Here is a 20,468-nt window from a genome sequence, read left to right on the forward strand (position 1 = left end):
TTGTGATAAAGTGTGAGAGGAACAGAAGTGATTCTACAGCTGACACATCGCTCTAGATTCTGCCATATTTCTCTTTTGGTGGTTGCCTTGGCAATGCTCATCCATGAATTTGGGGTTGGAGCGTTTGAAGGAGCACGAAGGGAGGGGTGTATTTGTTTGCGTGTTTAGTTCAAATATTAATAATCTTTCTCCAGAGCTACTGACTCTACATTTAAATTTCATGTGAAAATGCATTACCACCGCCAGTAACATCGATCAGACAATATCCCATTTAAGGTTAACTGTACCGCTTTTTCTTTCTCTTTAATATTACGGGTTGTTTATGAATTATTCATTGATTGCTTGTGCATGTGCTCTGGAAACAGGTCCAGTTCTGTTCATGGTCTCACCTGTACAGTGTGACAGGAGGGTTGGCCTTTGCAGAGCAGTGGAATTTCACAAGGTTGCCCTCCAGAACAGGCTGAGGCTCCACTGAGAGATTGACAAGTGGGAGATCTAAAGAAAAAAACAGACAAAAAGACAACCAATTACATTTTGGGCAACCTCCTGAAAATGTTCTGTAGTTAACTGTAAACCTGAGACAAACACTATGACTTTTTCTTTGGCTGAACACAACTCATGAGAAAGAGGAGAAAGCAAGAGAGAAAACATGTTACAAATTTTGCAGAGACTAAATAGACACCTCATAAATAGCTTAAAAAACATGCAACCTCAAGAGAAAACAGCCAAACACATTGACAACCAAAATAAATTCTCTGTTTTATCCAGGTGACCGATGCACATTTGCCAAATGTCTTTTCTTGTGACCTAAAACTAGTTTGGCAGCCTTTTATGTAGCTGTACTGTACCACACATACTGTACTGTAGGTAAATAGCTCCACTTAAAACCAGTGGGTGAAAATCTTTTGATTCGGATTATCTTACAAATACACTGTGGCAGCACTTGGAGCAATTGTGACAACTTATCACAGTTTGTGGCAGCTTTTTCTCCCAAATAATAGGCAATTACTCCTGAATAATTTGAGGCCCTCTTTTAATGTTCTCACTACCCACTTAGGGGTCTGGACCCAGTTGTTGAATAACACTGTAGTGTATTTCACAGGTGTGGGAGAGAACATGTTATTTTTATCCTCATATATTCATCAGCAACATTATAAGGAGCAAATCAAAGGAAAACTTGACTTAATAATGAGTTTCAGTAAAGGGCAATTTGCAAACAGTGAATAATCCATAGTGCAACCCACTGCAATTAAAACAATGAACAACCTCAGTGATACAGTGCAATTAAAACAGTTCTTAGAATAACAAGCATTCAGACTATGCTAATTCAATAAACAACTTAATTTATCCTAATTGACAAAGGTGGGGTTCTTTTTGAAGATACGTGTTCATTTCCATATCAATCCTGTCCCGTGTGAAACAAACAGCTCTTTACCCTGCAGACTCAGAGAATGAATTTCAAGTAGGTGAAGCTATTTGTCAGGGTTTCTGAGTAGACGCGGGATATATTTTGTCGAGGGCTTTGATGCAGTAAGGAAAAACAAAAAATCACCTATAGCTGACCAGAAGTTGTTGATTAAGTGTATTTCTAATGTTTAAGGAGCATCAAATGGAGTTTTTTCTGATCTGGACAACATACAATGATTTGGTGTCAAAAAAACCAAATACTGGCTGAACATTTGGGGAAACATTGTGCTTCTTGGGAGCACATCTTTACTTTATACATTGTTGCATGCAATTTGACATGTATGAGTTGGTATTGCCCTATTCAACGCAGCATGGGGAAACTGTTTGTACTCATCTGTAAGGCATATGAACAGGATATTTGCATTCAATACTGCTGCCTACAGAAATGGTATGAAATAATACTAAAAAACAACATTTAAATCATACATAAATGTTTTAAAATCTTAATATTTCACTTGTCCTCAAGCCTCAACTTCCACAACGTCATTACCATTTGCCATTGGTGGCACCATTGGCATCCTGGTAAAGCACCAAATAGAGTAGATTAGTCATTTGGGGGGAAAAGCTAGTTCTGGATTTGATGCTGGTGCAGCCATCTGCTTCAAAGGTGTACTATGTCTATCCTCTCTGTGTTAATTAATACTAATGTAATAACCAGGGACTGTATTTGGATGCGGATGAGTAGCAGGAAGAGCAGTGGTGGATCCACAAAGAATTAAAGAAGCACACAAACACTGTGGTTATGCAGCCAAACACTGTATAGTTATGGAGTGTGATTCTCTGATTCTGTGTGTGTGTGTGCGTGTGGAAATGAAGTGTAGGAAAACTGTTTTTTACCCTGTGGCTGTGCAGATGCTTTAGGTTGGCTCAGCTGCCACAAAGCCCCAGAGATGGGGGTGGTCCAGGTGCCATATTCCTCCCTACTCGCACACACACCATATTCCCCATCAGCAGCCCCACCTGTGCCAGTTCTCCCAGGCCAGTAAAGAAAATAACAACATTGTGAATCCTGGAAGACTGAAGGCCACAATGAACCAGCAAGTCTCTCCAGGTAGTGAGCAGTCAACTGTGTGCATGTGTGTGTGTGTGTGTGTGTGTGTGTGTGTGTGTGTGTTGGCATGTGTAGGAGTATATGTGTATATGAAAGGGCAAGTGGGTGTGTGTCGTAATAAAGCAGGAAAGCTATCCATGCCTTGAGCTGCAGTGTTAACTTCCCAGTAGGTGTTTTTAGCATTGCAAGCGGTTAATTGCGTGGACAAAAATGTGGGCAGAGGGAACCTCAGGGGCAAAATGACAGATGTGGCAGTGGTGGAGGTGGTAATAAAATCCAGCAAGACGCTGGAGAGGAAAGAGAGAGGCAGACATAAAAAGAGAGCGAGGGAGATCTGGAGGTGTTGTCTGTGCTAATAGATACTGTAACGTAGAAGCTAATTCACATGTCTTCTTGACTAAAAAGTGTTCCTATACTGTACTTTTCTATCATGCCAACCTTTTCCTCTGGTCTTGTTGCCAAGAGACTTCTAAGGACACAAATGCTCATTGCTGTCAGTCTGGCTACTAATTAATCTTCTTTTTAAATGATTGAGGCATACTAACAGACCCTCTCACAAAAAGACCTCAGTCCCTCTCAGCAAGAGGTAGTGTCATGATGACTTTACATTTATTTCTAAGTCAGGAGAGCAATTTGTAAGATAGTTCCAACTCCCTGATGATCCAAAAGCAGAGACAGCTATGGGAGCAACAGCTGTCAAAAGTATGCCAGCAAGAGCCCTGGGTGTGAATCAGGCACTCTAACCTTTGACCCCTCAGATATGACAGACATCTACTTAATAAAGAAGTCAATTTGTCACTTTAATGTATAAATGCATGAGTTGCAGAGTGAGTGCACTAGAGGCATCATGTGATGGCTCATCAATATGCAAGACTGTTAATTCCTCAGATTCATCAAGAGAGTAGTAGCAAGGGGGAGAGAGTGGGAGGGAGGGATGGATTGGTGGATAGAGGGAAAGGGGGATAGTAGGACTCTTCAGAGCTCCAGTGAAAACAACAGGATGAATAGGGGGGTAGTGTTGTAGTTGGCCGACAGCTTTTGATCGGTTAGTTCAAAGTGGAAACCAGATGGTGTTTTTGGAACAATCTTCCAACTTCACTCTGTTTCCTGGAGATAGTGCCAACATAAATTGTTTTTTCCCTTTCTTAAAGCTCAATTTCCAATCTCCCCAGGTCACTGTAGACAGCTGTTCTCCAGTAGGACCAGCCTCAAACTCCAGGAGTGGCGGCTGCCTCTGAAGGATGGGGGAGCTGCTTATGTGGCATCAGCTTGTGGCTTATAGCCTTAGCAATATGGGCATGCTGTCATATGGCTGGCTGAGTGGATTACTTCATGGAAGAACAGACTAACTGACAACCTGAGGTCCAACATATTGATCATGAGATATTCAACTGTGGAACAGCAAAGAATTTACTCACTTAAATGAAGGCAGATGTTTTACTATGCATACAGCAGACTGAATAAGGAGCGCTGTATTCCTTGTAACACATCTGTTAGAGTCTGTACAGTATGTGTTCATGAGCTTCAAAGTTTTGTTAATGATGCAACCGGAGGATAGTAGTCAAAGCTTAGTTTAACACATCTGATAGAGATTCAGGGCACTGGAAGTGTCATATTTAGAAGTCATGTCTTTACATAGCCTAACATACAAATTGACATAAGATAATTCTGTATTACAGCATCATTAGACCTTAATCTAATGTACAAAAAATTCTTATCCTTTATACTCTTTCGCTCTCACTTTCAAATTCCCTCTCAGATGAATTTGCCATTATCTGCTTGATTAAGCAGGGAGAGCATGTAGCTGAGCCAGCTACCAAAACAAATCCTCCCCAATTGCACATCTGCATGTTCTTTATTAATTAGTCTCAACAAATGGCATTCATTTTCCCCCCACATGGCTCAGCTTGTTTGCAATGCAAACACACAGAGAACCTTGGCTTTGCTCGTCCCTAGTGCATTCATTTCCCACTATGTGTTTGAAAGCATGTTTCTATGTGGGGCAACACTCTGCAGATATGCAGCTGGACTAGAAAATATTTGAGAGATATTTTAAGTTATGTGATGAGTGGGATTTAGTGGGACATGAGATTGTAGCATCAGAATCATATTTCACTGCAGTTTTATGCCGCGGGGTAGGAGAGTTTACACTGATTAAAAACCCAAAGGGCGTAATGCAAGTAAAGTCATGCAGCTGGAGAAAACAGCATCAGGGGGTAGACACCCCTCTGCTATCAAATAATTACAGTCAGCTAATGGACTGGTATGGACAACTGAAGTCAGCAGTCTAACCGGGGCTCTGAATCACCTCTGTTGGCTTTAAATCCCTCTCATTTTGACAACATCACCAGTACATACTGTATTTAGATGCTAATTTGTCTAACCTTAGGTCAGGTAACTCTGTATGAACTTCCGCGGGAATAAAAATGCTGAGGTGATGTAAATCATGAGCATTAAAGTGATGATAAAATAAAATACTGTTGTGAAATTCATTGGATTTTGGGCTGGTTTAAGCTGTGGGCAACGTGCCAGGTTGTGTTTAGATTACTCTCATTTGGATTGCTATAAGGATGACGTTGAGAGAAAAAGAGCACCTAAGCGTGTAGGTAAATGGAATGTGAAATGTTGAGAAGGACGAACAGACTGAGAAGATTTTAATCACTTGTTGCCATTAAAATTATCTTACTAATATGGTCAACTAGGTAACTCTGGGTAGGAAAATAATACTAGGACATCCACACAAAGCAACATGAAAAAAGGCATTTATGCAGATGTCTTGTGGACGTTATTCCACATCTTCAGGGAATACACATACATTTCAGGAAATTTGCTTATTTGCTGTCTCACTGAAAGTTAGGTGAGACCATCTATATCAATTTCATCTCTGTGCCTTCGATACAGAGCTAGCACACAGAGTGTCAGAGACCAATAGCTTTCAACTAAGAATTTCCTACTTCTGATTTGGAAAGGAAAATAAAATGGCACTTGAATTAAGAACTCTCAAAACTGTCCACACAGCAAATGTTACTTTCACAAGACTGTAGGCTTACAGTTTAAATTTCAGCATGGAGAATTTTTCAATATCAATCAGTATACCAATAAGTACAGTTTGTTGCGTAATGCATTATAAATGCCTTATAACAGGCAATCGTGTTTTTTCACCCCTTCATAACTCAAATAACTTAGGTGATGCACTTTCCACTTTTGAGGTCATACCTTTGACCAAAAATGGGGATAAAAGTTTTACGCAGAGATCAAAGGGACTTTCAGGCTGGCAAATTATAATGCAACTCAATCAGGTCCCAGAAGGACAGAAGTGGCTGTAGAATGCAGTAGCTTCTATCACTTACTTTATCCAGCCCTCACCAGGGTCCCACTTAGACTAATAGCAACCATTCATCAGAGACCATCTTTGTTACAGGGCTGAGACACATTACAGCACCACTTCTAAAACACATGAGAACACAACATGCAAAGGAACATGAAATTCAATTTGAATTTTTTGCGTTGAATGTGGGATGTGGGACCTTATCCATGGCTGGCAACAATCCATTTATAGAATAATACATTTTTTTGAGATTATGAATTGAAAAACACTGACTGAAACTTCAGAAATAAGACAAAGTTTGGAATTTTTCAGTTTTATGATTTCTAATGACTTCATTGTAGCACCAGTGATGAATTCACATGACTATGGAGTGCTTATCATGAGTAAGGAATGTATGTCATATACAGGACTTGACAGGATTTTGTTGTGCATGGCCTTGGGCAGTGATACAGTAGTTCTTATGTGCACAGCAACAAACCATTTCTCATCATGTCATTAATATGCAACACTGGATCATTCCAGTTGCTTTAACAAAAGGGCTTTTCTTTCTGGCATGAACGATGACCAAACTATAGTATCATTCATAGCTGAAAGCTTGAAAAGTGACCTATTACAGTATATGGGAACATTAACATTTTGAATGATGAATACGTGAATATAAATGGCATGAAGCCCAAGTTTAACAGGAAGTAGCATGCAGTGTGATAGAAGAAACAAGAACATTTTGATATTCAACTTTCCAGTGTATGGTGAGCATATTTTATAGCACTACTGGCTACTGACTGTGTATATTTTTATAGAAGCATATAACACTGCCGACAATTATGTATCAGTGATGTTAGATCCTGAAGAGTAGCTAGTTCTTGCTGTAGAATAGAGATAACTCTCAAGCACTTGTAAAGAAGAGATGGTCAAGTGTTACATTTATTTCACAGGCTGACAAGAAGTGCATGAAGGAAATGTTGCTTTAATAGGTGTAGGGTGATAGCTTTCACCTTCTTTGAGAAAGGTTCACTAAGAGAGTGCATCAGCAGAAGAAAGAGAGGTTCAGTTTCTGTTTCTTGTGTAACAAAGGGGCAATACATTCTCCTCTGTCTTGCATTTTTCTATTTCCTGACCGTGGTCTCTAAATAAAAATGTTAAGAATCACCTTTGATAATTATTGTGTTATTATTATTATTATTATTATTATTATTATTATTATTATTATTATTATTATTATTATTATTATTATTATTATTATTATTATTGTTATTATTGTTATTATTATTATTAATTCACTTACAAGCAAAACAGCCCTTTTTGAGAAGTGAGCATTAATAATCAACAGAGAATTTTTCAATCAGTTTTTGGGGAATGTCTTTTTGATATCTGACATATTTGATTAAAACCTGGGAGAATGGAAATATGAAAATCATGAGTCTGAAAACAGTAAGTCTTATATGGAGCAAGTGGGTAGCGCTGGGTCTGAAAAGTGTAGCCAATGCGGAAGTGACTTAAACCTGCATTCTTTCTAATGGCCAGCAGGGGGCGACTCCACTGGCTCCAAGAAGAAGTCTGACTTTATGGAAGTCTATGAGAAAATGACCCAACTTTTCTCTTGATTTATTACCGTAAACAGGTTCCTAATGAGTTTATGGTCTCAATCACTAGTTTTAAGTCTTCTGCAATACATCATGGTGTTCATTTTGTAAATGATTGTCCCATGTAGAGTAAAGTAAACAATCAAGCAGGGTATGATTTAGGGCGTGGCTACGTTGTGACTGACAAGTTGCTACCGCAGCGACAATGTTGGTTAGGTAACATAACCATGAATCACAGAGTAGGCGTAGCCATGGTTATGTGTTTTCAGTTCATGAAAGTTAATTGTAACATTTAGTTGCCTAAAAAAGTCTTGTTCAGCAGTTGGTTGTACTAAAAGACCTTCTAAGGAGTTGAAAGCTCAGTTTTTTTTGTGTGTGTCAGTTTTTTTGGTTTTTGTTTTATAAAGCACACAAGCAGTCATTGTCACGTGGCATGGTAGATCTCTGGTTCAGCTGCTTACATGTTCCTGCTAAATACATAACCGGCTGGGGCTCTTCTGTATAGTTTGCTATATAGTTCTCCCTGTTCCTGCTTGGGTTCTCTCCAGGTACTCCAGCTTCCTCCCACAGACCAAAAACATGCAGGTTAGGTTAATTGGTGACTCTAAATTGCCCATATGTATGAATGTGAGTGTGAATAGTTGTCTGTCTCTACACTATATATCAACCGGGTGATTGACTGGCGACCTGTCCAGGGTGTACCCCGCCTCTCGCCCAATGTCAGCTGAGATTGGCTCCAGCTCCCTTGCGACCCTCTAGAAGATAAACGGTAAAGAAAATGGATAGATGGATGCTAGCAGTGTGCTATGTGTCAAGTAACTTTCTCAGTTTACCACAGTTATTTATACTTTGTTGGCCAGTTGAGGCCAATTTCCTGGTGATAAAATGGCATTTTTTGAATTGCATGGCATCCTCTAAAAAACCCACTTTTGCTGGCTGCATCCTTTGAAGATGGGATACAGCGTTTGTGTGCTGCATCCTCTGAATGACAACAGACACTTCCCATCAAAATCCACTGAGTTGTCCCACCACACTGCCCTCTGTGGAAGAGCAATCGCAGAGGCCAGACCTATCCAGACTGATGTGGTGTCTGGTCCTTCAAGAGATGGAGGTAAAGTTTTATCTGCTTCCATCCTCTTTGCCATTTTCCGTTACTCATTTGTCCACCACCTGATTTTACTGCAACAGAAAGACTGGGTGCCACACTCTAGTCACTTTTTTTGCAATGCACAGTGCATTCACATTTAAGTGTTGTACAGATTTCCAGCCTCCAGCAACATTATCGGAGTGTATAGGAATTTTAGCATTTTTTCAAAAGATGCTTATACATAATTAAAGAAAACTCAGGTATTCACAGCTTTGTAAAAAGTAACTGAAATTTAGATACACCTTCACAATCACATATATAAACACACATCCCTACACTAGGCAGGTATTTAGGGTTGCCCTTATGTGTCTGCGGAACAGTCTACAATTAAGTGTTTTGCTCAAAGCTAGATGTGGTGTATATCTGCACCACAGAATATATTTTTTGTATTTTTTGTTTAAAAAAACACACAGTGTTTCAGATGCTGTTGTTGAGCCAAGAACCTTGTAATCAAATTTGGCAGCATTGAAATTAAGCAAATTGATACCCAACACGAATGAATCAAAGTTCAATTACAGCATGTTTCATTTCAGGAGCAGCTTAATTTGGAAGTGGATCTTAGCAAAAACTCTGGAGGCTCTGCTGAACTGTGCTGAACACTTTACCTGTCAAGTCAGAGGAGGGGAGTGGGGGGTGAGGACGAGAGGCTAAGCCTTGTGGGAGACAATTTGAATCTCGACAATTAGTCTGTGCTGTCGCTCAGTTTGATCTCACACTGTGAAAAATGTTTTCAGGAGCTTTAATTGTGTAAAGAGCACATTTTGGAATGCTAATTGCAAATCTGCTGCACTCATTTTTCAGGGTTAAATCATACATTCAGAAGAAAGGATGATGCTATGATGGCAAGCATTTATAACAGACACATCATTATACATGGTGACAAATCAGTTTACATGTGGGCAGACTTCCCTCTCTGACTGCATGACAAAAAAATGATGAGGACAAACTGCAAGGGTTGCAAACACTAACAACGGTTAATCATTTTTATTCCCGCGCCTGAGTTGGCCTGATCGTGCCGTGCCCGCTCTTGCCATGCTTGCCTCTTGTGGTGTACATAATGAAAAGAATGGGGCCGTCAGTCATAATGGCTCTCTAAATAGCATTTTCTGCTTTATTAGTCATACTTAATGGTGTTGAAGGGGCTGTGAGTGATGCAAAATCCCTTTGTTCAAAGCCCTTCTCTTACTGTGAACGGTTCTTGATCGAAAAAAGATTCCCTGACAATTGAGGCTGAATGTGTTTTACACGCTGGGCTTACTTTGCCTATTTTAGAGGGGTATTGTGCATGCTCTCATCAAAAAGATTGATGGCGTGAGCAAGGAAATAAAAGAGGTGGAGACAGTGTGCATACTGCTACAGCAGACAGGTAGTTGGACCAAAAAGACAATCCTATACATTTTAGATGGACAGTTCCCTTGATATTTCATCATGGCGAACAAAAAAAGTGACGCATCACCAATCCAATCCATCCACCCACCTACATGGTGTATGAAAGCAAAATGGAAACCAATTATAAATATCCATCAGAGCTTAAAATGAATTCTAGATGTTTACAGAGAATTAGTCATGTATGCTTGTCTGACAGTTTCATGCCTTTTACATGTAAAATATACCTCAAATATTGAGTGATGCACGTTATACCATCTGTACTGATCACTGACCAAGGAACTTCATGAAACAATAAGATAAAACTAAAGAGTAAGAGGGAGAGGGAGAAACACTGCAAGACATAGAAGTAAAGAGAGAGAGAGAGGCAGAGAGGAAGATGTGGTATGCTTACGCTGGATGTCAATTGTGACACTGGTCTCCTTGCCATTGGGGTCTGCCTTGTTTGATGCCTTACAGATGATCTTCTGACCTGTCTCGATGTTGGAAGGCGATAGGTAGAGTGTGCTCACGGTGCTTTCTCTCCTGCCATCTCGGAGCAAGGTCTGCAAAGAGTGAAGAATGACAGAATAAAGTTGAAAGTAGGATAAATGTTTGAAGTCTCTACATCTATACCAAGCATGGTCGGTTGGTCAGATGGATTGCCATGCTGAAACCTTGCCTCTGCATAATCAATATACTCCAAATACTGTACACCCAAAACTTAGAGCCAAACACATATTGGATTGCAACTTCAAAAGTTCAAATTCAAGTTAGGATTCAAAACTGTTTAAATTATGTACAAACAAGGAGAGGTTGAACTTAACAGTTCACCAGATAAGCTGTGATGGATAAGGTGTCAAAAAACAGCAGTAAATTCATGAATACACACATCTTGTCTCTTGGAGAACCCAAGCCAAACCTTCAGAACACTCTACCCTATAGTTTTACTCCAAGGCTGATTGATATGAAAAAAAAGTAGAAATATGTTTTTTGAGCCTCTTTTGTGTGTCTGGAGAGCTGCGCTCTAGTGCATGGCTTGTCATACTCCACAAAGAAAATCAATCTTCTTTTCAGCACTCATCCTCTGAGCCCTCCATTGTGGAAGCCATCTGGAATCGGTTGGTAGAGCTCAGTAGCTCTCACTCTCCCTGAAACGCTCAGGGGAGGGCTCTGGGAGTCTATGTTAACCAGTGCGGGACAGAACAAAGTCACTGACTAGAACAAATTGCGTGGGCAACGGGGCACAGTGTGGTCAACCACAAAGCCAAGATGCATTTCCCTGCCATCTCTTTAAAGGAGACTTGCGGTTGCCCTGTGTTTTTGAAGAAAAGAAAACCCTGCAATAGTATAGTACATGGAACACTTTCCTAATATAGGAACAGAACTGTAAGGATCTACTGCAGTATGCTGACCAGAAGGAGCTCACAGTGGACTTGCTTTACTGCACTGCTACCTTTGGATTAGCCTCACAAATGTATAGATTGCTCCATGGATATCTCATTTACTTAGACTCCTATAGCACACCACACAAGAAAAATATCCATGTTGCATCTCAAAGTCTACACAGCATTTGAGTATGCACTTCTTTCTTTCTCCAAATGTTATGGCACTTATAGTACAATGGGTTCAAGCTCTAGACAGACACAGAGGGTAAATTGAGATGTCATGACTGAAACTTAGCCAGGTACATTGTATTAAAGTTCAAGAAAGCTAAGGAGCATTTACATTTCAACCACCGTAATCACTACCCATTAATCATTAGCTGAGTCAGTGGCTCATTGTTAATGTACAAACCAGTAGTAATTATCTCCTCCATTTCCCTACTTTAATGCAAGGGTTTTATTTTTAATAAAACTGTAATCTGTGTGCCTTCCTTCTCACTTAAGCATACCATATTCTCAATAATATAATTAAAATGTCATTGAACTTGTAAAACCAGACTGCAAGACTTTGAAAAAGAGATATTTTTATCTGAGCACTTTATAGTTCAAGTACCTCAAGGTATCTCACATGAGAACATCTGTAAAATTGGATTTAAGATAAACATGTTTTTTTCTGTGTATTAATGAGCATTTTACAGTATAGCGATATTATAGATGCCATCCATGTGCCTGTGAAGTCCATTTGTATGTGAGGAACCATGTGATGAAATTCATAGTTGTGCGTGAGTCACTTCTAAAGCAGAACACATTAGCTGTCAGACCTGGGATATGTCAATGTAATATCCTTTCTGACACAATCAGGATTGTTTCCCTCGTCGCTCTGGACCTGTCTGAAGTCATTAATCTTAGAAAGGGGGTTAGCTGGCTGCTGCATTGAATTCAACACCATGCCACATTACAAACTGATAAATTTTCATATCACTGCCTAGAGCCTATGAGAAGAATCTTTTTAACCATGCTAGGAGAGGAATGACTGAGGCAACAAGATTGAGATGAAAAGGGTTGCTTTCTTTCTAGTATATTTTAAAGCTGCATTAGGTGATTTCTGACAACTTGAGGAGACAAAGAATCACAAATAGCAGAAACTTCACAACATGGACATCCTGTTGGAGCTCTCTTTTTTGGAACCTGTTGAATTCAGGTTTAATACTGGCATTTTAGTCCTGAGCTTGTTCACATCATCTCTCTTCCAACTACAATTTTTATTATCTATCTATCTATCTATCTATCTATCTATCTATCTATCTATCTATCTATCTATCTATCTATCTATATCTATATATATATGTATATATATATATTCTAATGTGTGTGAGTGCTGCAGCAGCCCATAGCCAGCTAACATAACAATAGCTAACTTAGCTTGACTTAAAGCTTCAACTTCCATGCCAAGCTTTCACTTGCCAAGAAGGTGACCTGTCAGTAAAAGACCAGCCGGTAGCTTGAAAAAACCTTTACAACAGGATTACCTACTGATTAAAAAAACAGCTACACCAAAAGGATTATCTGCTCAATAAAACTTGATGTGCTGCCAGCCAAGCTAATTCATTGTTAACCCTAAACCAGTACTGTATTTACTTTGAACCTCTACTCTACTCATATTTATCAGAATGTTAATGGTGCTGCTGTTCCATATATGAAAGTTTAAATTGTAAGTGGCCCACATTATACTGTCAAATTCATCAAAACACTGAACGGTTTAATTTCAAAGTCCTCTAATTTGCAATGAGACAAGGAAGACTTTTTGCAAGATTTTTGAGGATATTATGTGATCAGAAAAACAATTGTGCTTACTATAAACTCCTCTTTTCTTATTACAGTATACTTTTACTACAACAAAGTGTTTCAGAGAGTATATACCTGCCAAATTCACTAAAACATCCCACTGTTTGGAAACCAAACAAAAAAAGGTTTGGATCTTGAGTAATGAGCGTCGTTTAAAGCATGCAAGTAGCAAGCAAAAAAATTAATATATATTAATTATCATACGAGATACTCCACCGCTGATGTATAATAAATTAAATAATAAGGAGAGATAATCTATGCGCTAGCAGGCTAGCTAGGAACTGCCTTTTCTCAATATGTAGTGTTAAATGTTCATGCACCATTTCCTGTGAGGTCTTATGCATGTATTACAAATACACAAATGTTGCATTTCAGCTGTGGTATACAATCACCACAATGAATGTTTTTAAATTTTTTGCAACAAAAAAATCAAACCACAGAAAAAAATCAACATTGAGATGCATGTTTGCTTCTTTTATATTTATTCTTTTATTTATAACTAATAAAAATGTGCTCAGTCCAATGAATCACAATGAATCAAATCAAGTGGATGTCTTGAAGACTGTTTGAGACAATATTTGAACACGATAGGGCTGAACTTTAAATGAACATGAACATGAATTATGATTTAGGACTGACTTAATTTTGAAGCCATATTGTCTCATAAACCTAAAACATTAACTCAGAATTGAAAATGACCCACTGAGACCTGGCAGGCATGCAGGGAAAGCCTTGATTGGGTCAGTGATAGGGAATGTAGAGGAAATAAGCCTCACAGGGATGATATTGAATTTACCAAATAAGCAAAAGCTAATGATATATGCAACATTAATATTCTACTAACCCATCCAACACGCCTTTGATTTGCCCAGATATCAAATGAATCTTTGGGTTATATTAAATCAGCCATTTATAATTCTGGACCACACAAGAGCTCTTTTACTAAAACTGTTAATTGCTTTAACATTGTACAATATATTTATGCAGAAGTTAAAAGATATCTTTTTTTTTTTACCACGGTCACTGAGGTTAAATAAGTTTCTTTTGTTTAACTTAACTCAATACTCACCTCAAAAAGATCATTTAGAAAGTTGTTGAAAGCAATTAAAGCAATTAAAAAATTGATCTGTGTTTCAGATCACAGTTTTAAATTAAATGCTGAATAAACGAGGTTAATTAACTTGCCAGAACCTTTTGAGGTCTTTAAAAACTGGCGCAGTAAATTACTGTATACTAGTGTTGAAAGTAAAGAGCCCTTTGACTTAATATCCTCCTCAACTGTTGGGGAACACTACACTTGTCTCTCAACAAAAAAAGTTGACATATTTAATGCCCACTCATTTTTTAATTAGTTACTTTAATTGTAAGTATTACCCCACCCCATTACTCAGTTAGTGTGACGATTAAAATGCAATAAAGCACTCTAATTACACAGAAAACTAACATGAATATTGGGAAAAAAATATTGACACTAAGAGGCATAAAAAGCATCAGTTTTAACACTTGCTGGAAAGGTAGGGAAAATATAGACAAAAATAGGACTGGAAAGATGATAGTTATTTCTCTGCTGAAAATGATAACTATCAACAAAATGGATCACAGCTTCATGTAAACTTTAGCAATTTTAACTGGCATTAAAAAGTGACATGATTTTACTGCAAAGCTGAAAGGGTATACAATAAAAAAGTACTATCTTGCCAGCAAGAACAGCTCAAAAAATGTCATTATTACTTTCTATTTTTTTTAAACCACCTTACACTTAGATAACTCCCCAGTCCCCTGCTCACCTCTCAGCTTGGCACCAGAGCATTCAGAAAAAAAATATGTAGCACATTGGGGAGAATGACTTTCTAGGAGGGGAATGCATCATGTTTTTCAAATGATTTGTTGTACCATTCCAGTGCAAAAGTATCATAGAGAAAGTGTGCACACCCCCAAACCACAGCTCAGACCTGGAGGCAGCATATAACAAACAGTCCTTTACTGTTTGCTACTGAGCAGCTCCACTGGAGCAGATGGCAGTGTTTGAAGGAAGAGAGGACATTATTTATTAATTTCCCCTGCCCACATTTTCACAGCTTGTCTTGATATTTGAACCATTCACCTTAGTCTGGCGAGTTTCTGCCTCTTAATTATTTGGGATGCCCCTTCCATAATATACTTTGTTATGTTCTTTTGAAAGCTACCCTCACTAATGATAAGCACTGCATCAATTCAGTGATTCTCTTATTTGGTAAAACCAACACACATGCTAAGTGATAGCTTTAACTGTACTGTACACTTTTTCTTTAACCACTGGGCCAGTAAATAGTTTTCTAAGAGGTCATATAGATGAGGTTTTGGAGGCCTTAGTGGGAAATTATCTGTGGGTCAGAACTATCATTAGATATGACACCATCAGGAAACCCATTTCTGTGAATCCTCCACCACATCTGCTCACATTAGTCCTCTTCATCTGCGGGATATGAGAAGACCATCAGAGCAGATGATTATACTTACAAAATGTCCCCCTACTGCTCTTCGGACCCCAAAAAGTGCCATCTTCTTTTAATCGAACCCATTGCTTTTTAATGGTAGGCAATAGAGATAAGAGGGGAGAGGGACATACTTGGGCTCAGTGCAGGCATGTGAGCATCCATCAGCCACCAGCACAGAATGTTGTCATATCTTCCTTCCCTTTCACAGGAAGTGAAGGCAGGAAACGCACTCTCCACCCACCATTAGCAAGCTGCACCTCCAGCAATCACTTTATTCAAATCGGCCTGGTGCCATACCCAAGTCCAATCAATGGCATTTATCTGCTCTTTGAAAAAAAGCCAATAATGGGATGAGGCAGCGCAGGGAGTGAGGGAAGGCGGGGGAGGTGTTAGTGCTCTAAAGTGCCTAGTCTCTTTATGTCCTTTGTTTAAATGGAAATAGAACATGACAGTGTTGATTGCATGATTAGCCTTGAGGGATAATGTCAGTCAAGAATCTGTGGGGTCAGGTGATCGTAACACCAGGCTGGTGTGAACAGCAGCTATCGTGTGTTATGGTATCAAAAGTGGGAACATGATCTGTCATTGGGAATCAAATTTCAATTTCGCCAAGAAAAGGTTCAGACACAGAAAATGACAGTAGATTTTATAACAGGTTGGGAAGATGAAGAAAGACAGATGCCACTGAAGGAGGTGATCAAAAAACCAGAGAGAAATGCAAAGTCACTGATAGTTCCATGATCTCACCATCTGCTTGTCTGAGTTGATTTGTATACTGGGAAAAAAGGCCAGCCATCTTTTTGTAATCAAAACACAACCTGGATTTTCAAGAGATTTAATTTCAAAAAGTAGTCTGGATGCTGAGGCAAACGCCCACCAATGAGTAAGGCAGTCACTCTGAAACATCTCATGGATGTTTAGCTCTTTTGGAGTAGTTATTTACAGAAAAAAGACATGGAAAATGTAAAGTAACAGGTGTTTTCATTCCTGTTCATTTCATTTCATTTCCAACATAAAAACTAGTCAAGAGAATGAATTCACAGTCACTATGCAACTCTCGCCCATCATGCCACACTCACCCTGTCCCCAGCCCATCTACAAAAACTTTGAGAAACATGTTAAAAAATATTTTTAAAAAATGGTTAAAACCATTAAGTACAACTTAGCAAATTTTAGACATATTAGAAACTGTTTGTCTTTGGATGCTGTTAATGCATGCTATGATTCTTTCCCATATGTATTATTGCATCACGTGTTGGGAGCACGCAAGAGAAACAGCCATAATACCTCTTGAGTCCTTAATTCTAAAAACTCTGGACAAAAAGCCAATACATTTCCATCACTGTAGGGTACTGGAGAAATAGAATTTACTGATAATTTGATCATTTTAGATTGTTTTCAAATTTGTGCCTGGTTTATAAAATTTTAAATGGTTTCCTCCACTATGTGACTTTGTGTATACTCACTCAGTAAGTTCTATTAGATCCTCCAGAATATCCTCTATACAAGATTGTACCATTTCGCACTGCATTTGGGCAGTCAGCTTTCTCTGTGAAAGCTATAACTCAGTGGAATGCCCTACCTGATGATATGAAGAGCTGCAGTTCCATCAGTACATTTAAAACCAAATTAAGAAGTCTGCTAAAAGCTACTCAGCTCTGTCACCACTAACTCTATATTTTATCTTATGGTCTTCTCCTTCCCATGAACACAAATAATCTTGCTTTTAATTTGAAAAGCATACATTAGTCATTTCTAGTTGACATTGTGGGTGTATGTGATGTGCTATTGTGTGTAGCTTTGTATTTTGTGTTATGTGTCCTGTGTGTTTTTTGCTTTGTACTGTTTGTTATTGTGCTGTTATATGTTTAGATTGTGACCTGCCAAAGGGACTGCAGGTGAAAATTAGCTATATGCTAACTCTGGTACAGTACATCAAATGGTAACTTTTATGTTTAACACTGTACATGGTCCCAATAAATAAATATGATATATAATATATAAACCTGGTATGACACACACCTCAATGCTTACCTTGGAGTACATGGCCCCATTAATGATCTCTCCATTGCGGACCCAGATGATTGAGGCTGCCGGCTTGGCGTTGTCAGCATGGCAGGTCAGATTGAGTGGGTCACCGGCCCTTAGGCTCACCACCGGTCCTCCACTGATGACTGGGTCCTCAGGGGGAACTGTTGATACAAACACAAAGACAGAGGGGGCATTAGTCACATGACAATCATATGATAATGAATGGGTTGCATATTATTAGGAAATCAATATGGATTTTGTAATTACCTGTAAATCTGTATTATTATTAAAATCTGTAGACATATCATTGAGTTATCAGTCAATATGTAATATGTGTTGTTTTTGTTGAATGCAAATGTTTTTACATGCATTAGTCAGTCTGATGTATTAGGTTTCTACAACACTGTGATACAGATAATCTATAATTAATGTCAAAACAAACTATAAATGGCACCTGCAAGGATTTAACTGCATGAAACCTAATATCATCACAGTTAATTCCCATATAATGAGAGTGCTTAATATGCCAACAAGAGATGGAACTACAGTTTGGTGTATACAAATAATGTTTCTTTAGAAAACAAAAACCACATCTATGCTTATTCATTCAGGGAGGGAAATGACTTCACAGTGTGAAATAGATTTACCCTGTACTTAATGGAAATCTATCAGTACAGTTTGAGGCACAAAAAGCTTTGCAAAAATCACAGCATGATTCTCTAAATAACAATCAACTTTGTCATCACTCAAAGCAGATGTAAATCCAGCAATATACATACAGTAGATGCATAAATGTCAACATTAACTGTAGTTCTGTCTATGTATAACCCCCCTCAGACACGCAGATGTACATTGGTTCCCACCATTTCTCCCCCAGCTTTGACAGATACAACAAAGAGAGTAGAGCATCACAACATTGCTGTATGTGCCTCTAAATGCCACTGATCAAAGTCCTGTTCCTGTTTTACCCATGTGCTGTTTTTTTGTTTTAATAACTGAAACTGCAGTGAATTATTGATTGACCTGAGTGCTCATTACAATGCAGATCTGGGGCAAGATGAAATCAAAGGCTGCAGGCAGCTGCCATATTCCCCTGCAAAAGCATCATGATTGGAAGGAAGGTTGTTATGGGTTAGATTTATGCTGTCAAACATCACTGAGATGAATGAAAATAAGGAAAATGTAATTTGGGGTACTGTTCGTACATTTTAATAAGCATAAAAGGACTCTTTTATGGCAGACATAAATGAGAGTGTGGTGTTTGAAAGGTGTGCATATAATATTCTATGTTGCTCACTATTCAGTGAAATTACTGACAGAAAATTTTGTTATCATATTACTTAATTCAGTAATAGCATTAAGATAATATGAATGTGTTTTTAGCCAGCAGTGGCATGGCTCTGGGGATGACAGTATAGATTTTTAGTCTGTCTGTTGGTTGGTCCACCACCTTTGTCAAGACTGAAATATCTCTTTTAAACATCTCTTTTCACAAAAACTTCTAGTTTTATTTCAGACGTAGATGACTGCACTACTTATCAATATTGTCTATTGCACAAATGGTCACGTATCATGTGTAGAGAAGAGCAGTATATTGACATACAGTAACATCACACTCCTGGTCACAGACAGGCTCATTGATAGTTTTTAAGTGCTGTGGTTGATTAGTGCATGAAGTGGCATTTTGGTCATTTGCTCTTATGACTAATGCCTTAACATTACGTGAAATTTTGTTTAGTTGTCAAAATGATCAGAGACATACCCACCACTACCACATATTAACAATGAATAAGTACAGTATGAATCAGAGCAAGTCTGGGCTCTGACTAGACCAGACTAATAACTCTGACCAACTGGACCAGTAACTGCTTTTTCAAAGACAATTCCCCGCTTCTTATTGTGTGTTTGAAATGCAGTGTTAATTCTGGTTGGCTCCCTTTCATCTGATCCTCATTAATATGTGGAGGGTTGGGATAGAGGTAGAGGAAACTCAGGTCAGCACTAGCAGATCAAACAACAGAGTTTGCTGATCTAGGCAAGTAAGAAAGAATCTTTGTGAGAATGTGGTCACCTTCTGCTCCTTTATCAGCAATTGGAAACAAGGTCAAGACGATCACATTAGTTTATTCTTCTGCTAAGAATAGCACTACTGCATGGTATGCAAATGAGACAGGGAGCATGTGAAAAGCATTATGAGCTGGGAACCTTGAGACAGCTCTCCCATTTGTCATTAAAGAAAATGAACAAAATGTGAGGCACAGTGATAGCACTGTGACAGTTGATTGTAAAGATCCAGTGTTATTGGCTGGCTGTCATGGCTCTCCTGCACACATGACTGAAACATTAATTAAATGTCAGGCATAGAAGGCAGCCATAAAAGTATTTTTATGGAGAGAGGGAGATTATAAAGGAACGTCTGACAGTATGTGACTGAGAGGACTCAGGTCTGAATACTCATCACATATCCAAGTGCTCAAGAGCTCAAAAACTCTCAGAGAAAAAGAGATCTGATGCTTTTTGCTCTCTCTCTCAAAGGACATATTCCTCCTATACACATATATTAACACATATCAGTGTCTATAAATAGGTGCGACAGGGTCAGAAGTTGACACAACTAATGAGGCTATACCCTTGCTGGCAGTTTCAGTAAGCCTTCCCTCTGACCTTTAATAGTCTCCCTCTGACTTTTAATAGTCTCAGTTGTCTACTTTTATTCAGCCTTATGTTTTCCATTGAGGGATGTCGGAGGAGGTTATGATTTTGTGTATAGTGGAGCTACATGGGAGATG

At 38.7% G+C, this 20,468-nt stretch overlaps 1 protein-coding gene across 5 annotated transcripts in view; it reads right to left on the minus strand.

The window, feature by feature from the left end:
* kirrel3b (kirre like nephrin family adhesion molecule 3b) overlaps positions 1-20,468 on the minus strand; it is a 174,541-nt gene that overhangs the window by 33,231 nt on the left and 120,842 nt on the right. For all 5 annotated transcript variants that reach the window (XM_044355332.1, XM_044355334.1, XM_044355333.1 and 2 more), the window contains 3 exons: positions 17,683-17,840; positions 10,357-10,507; positions 390-495 (listed from right to left, as the gene is read on the minus strand). In XM_044355332.1, the coding sequence (XP_044211267.1) occupies positions 390-495; positions 10,357-10,507; positions 17,683-17,840 (415 nt within the window). The remainder of the gene's footprint in view (positions 1-389; positions 496-10,356; positions 10,508-17,682; positions 17,841-20,468) is intronic.

The sequence above is a fragment of the Thunnus albacares genome, chromosome 6 (assembly GCF_914725855.1).
Source record: "Thunnus albacares chromosome 6, fThuAlb1.1, whole genome shotgun sequence".
In the NCBI taxonomy this organism is placed as follows: domain Eukaryota; kingdom Metazoa; phylum Chordata; class Actinopteri; order Scombriformes; family Scombridae; genus Thunnus; species Thunnus albacares.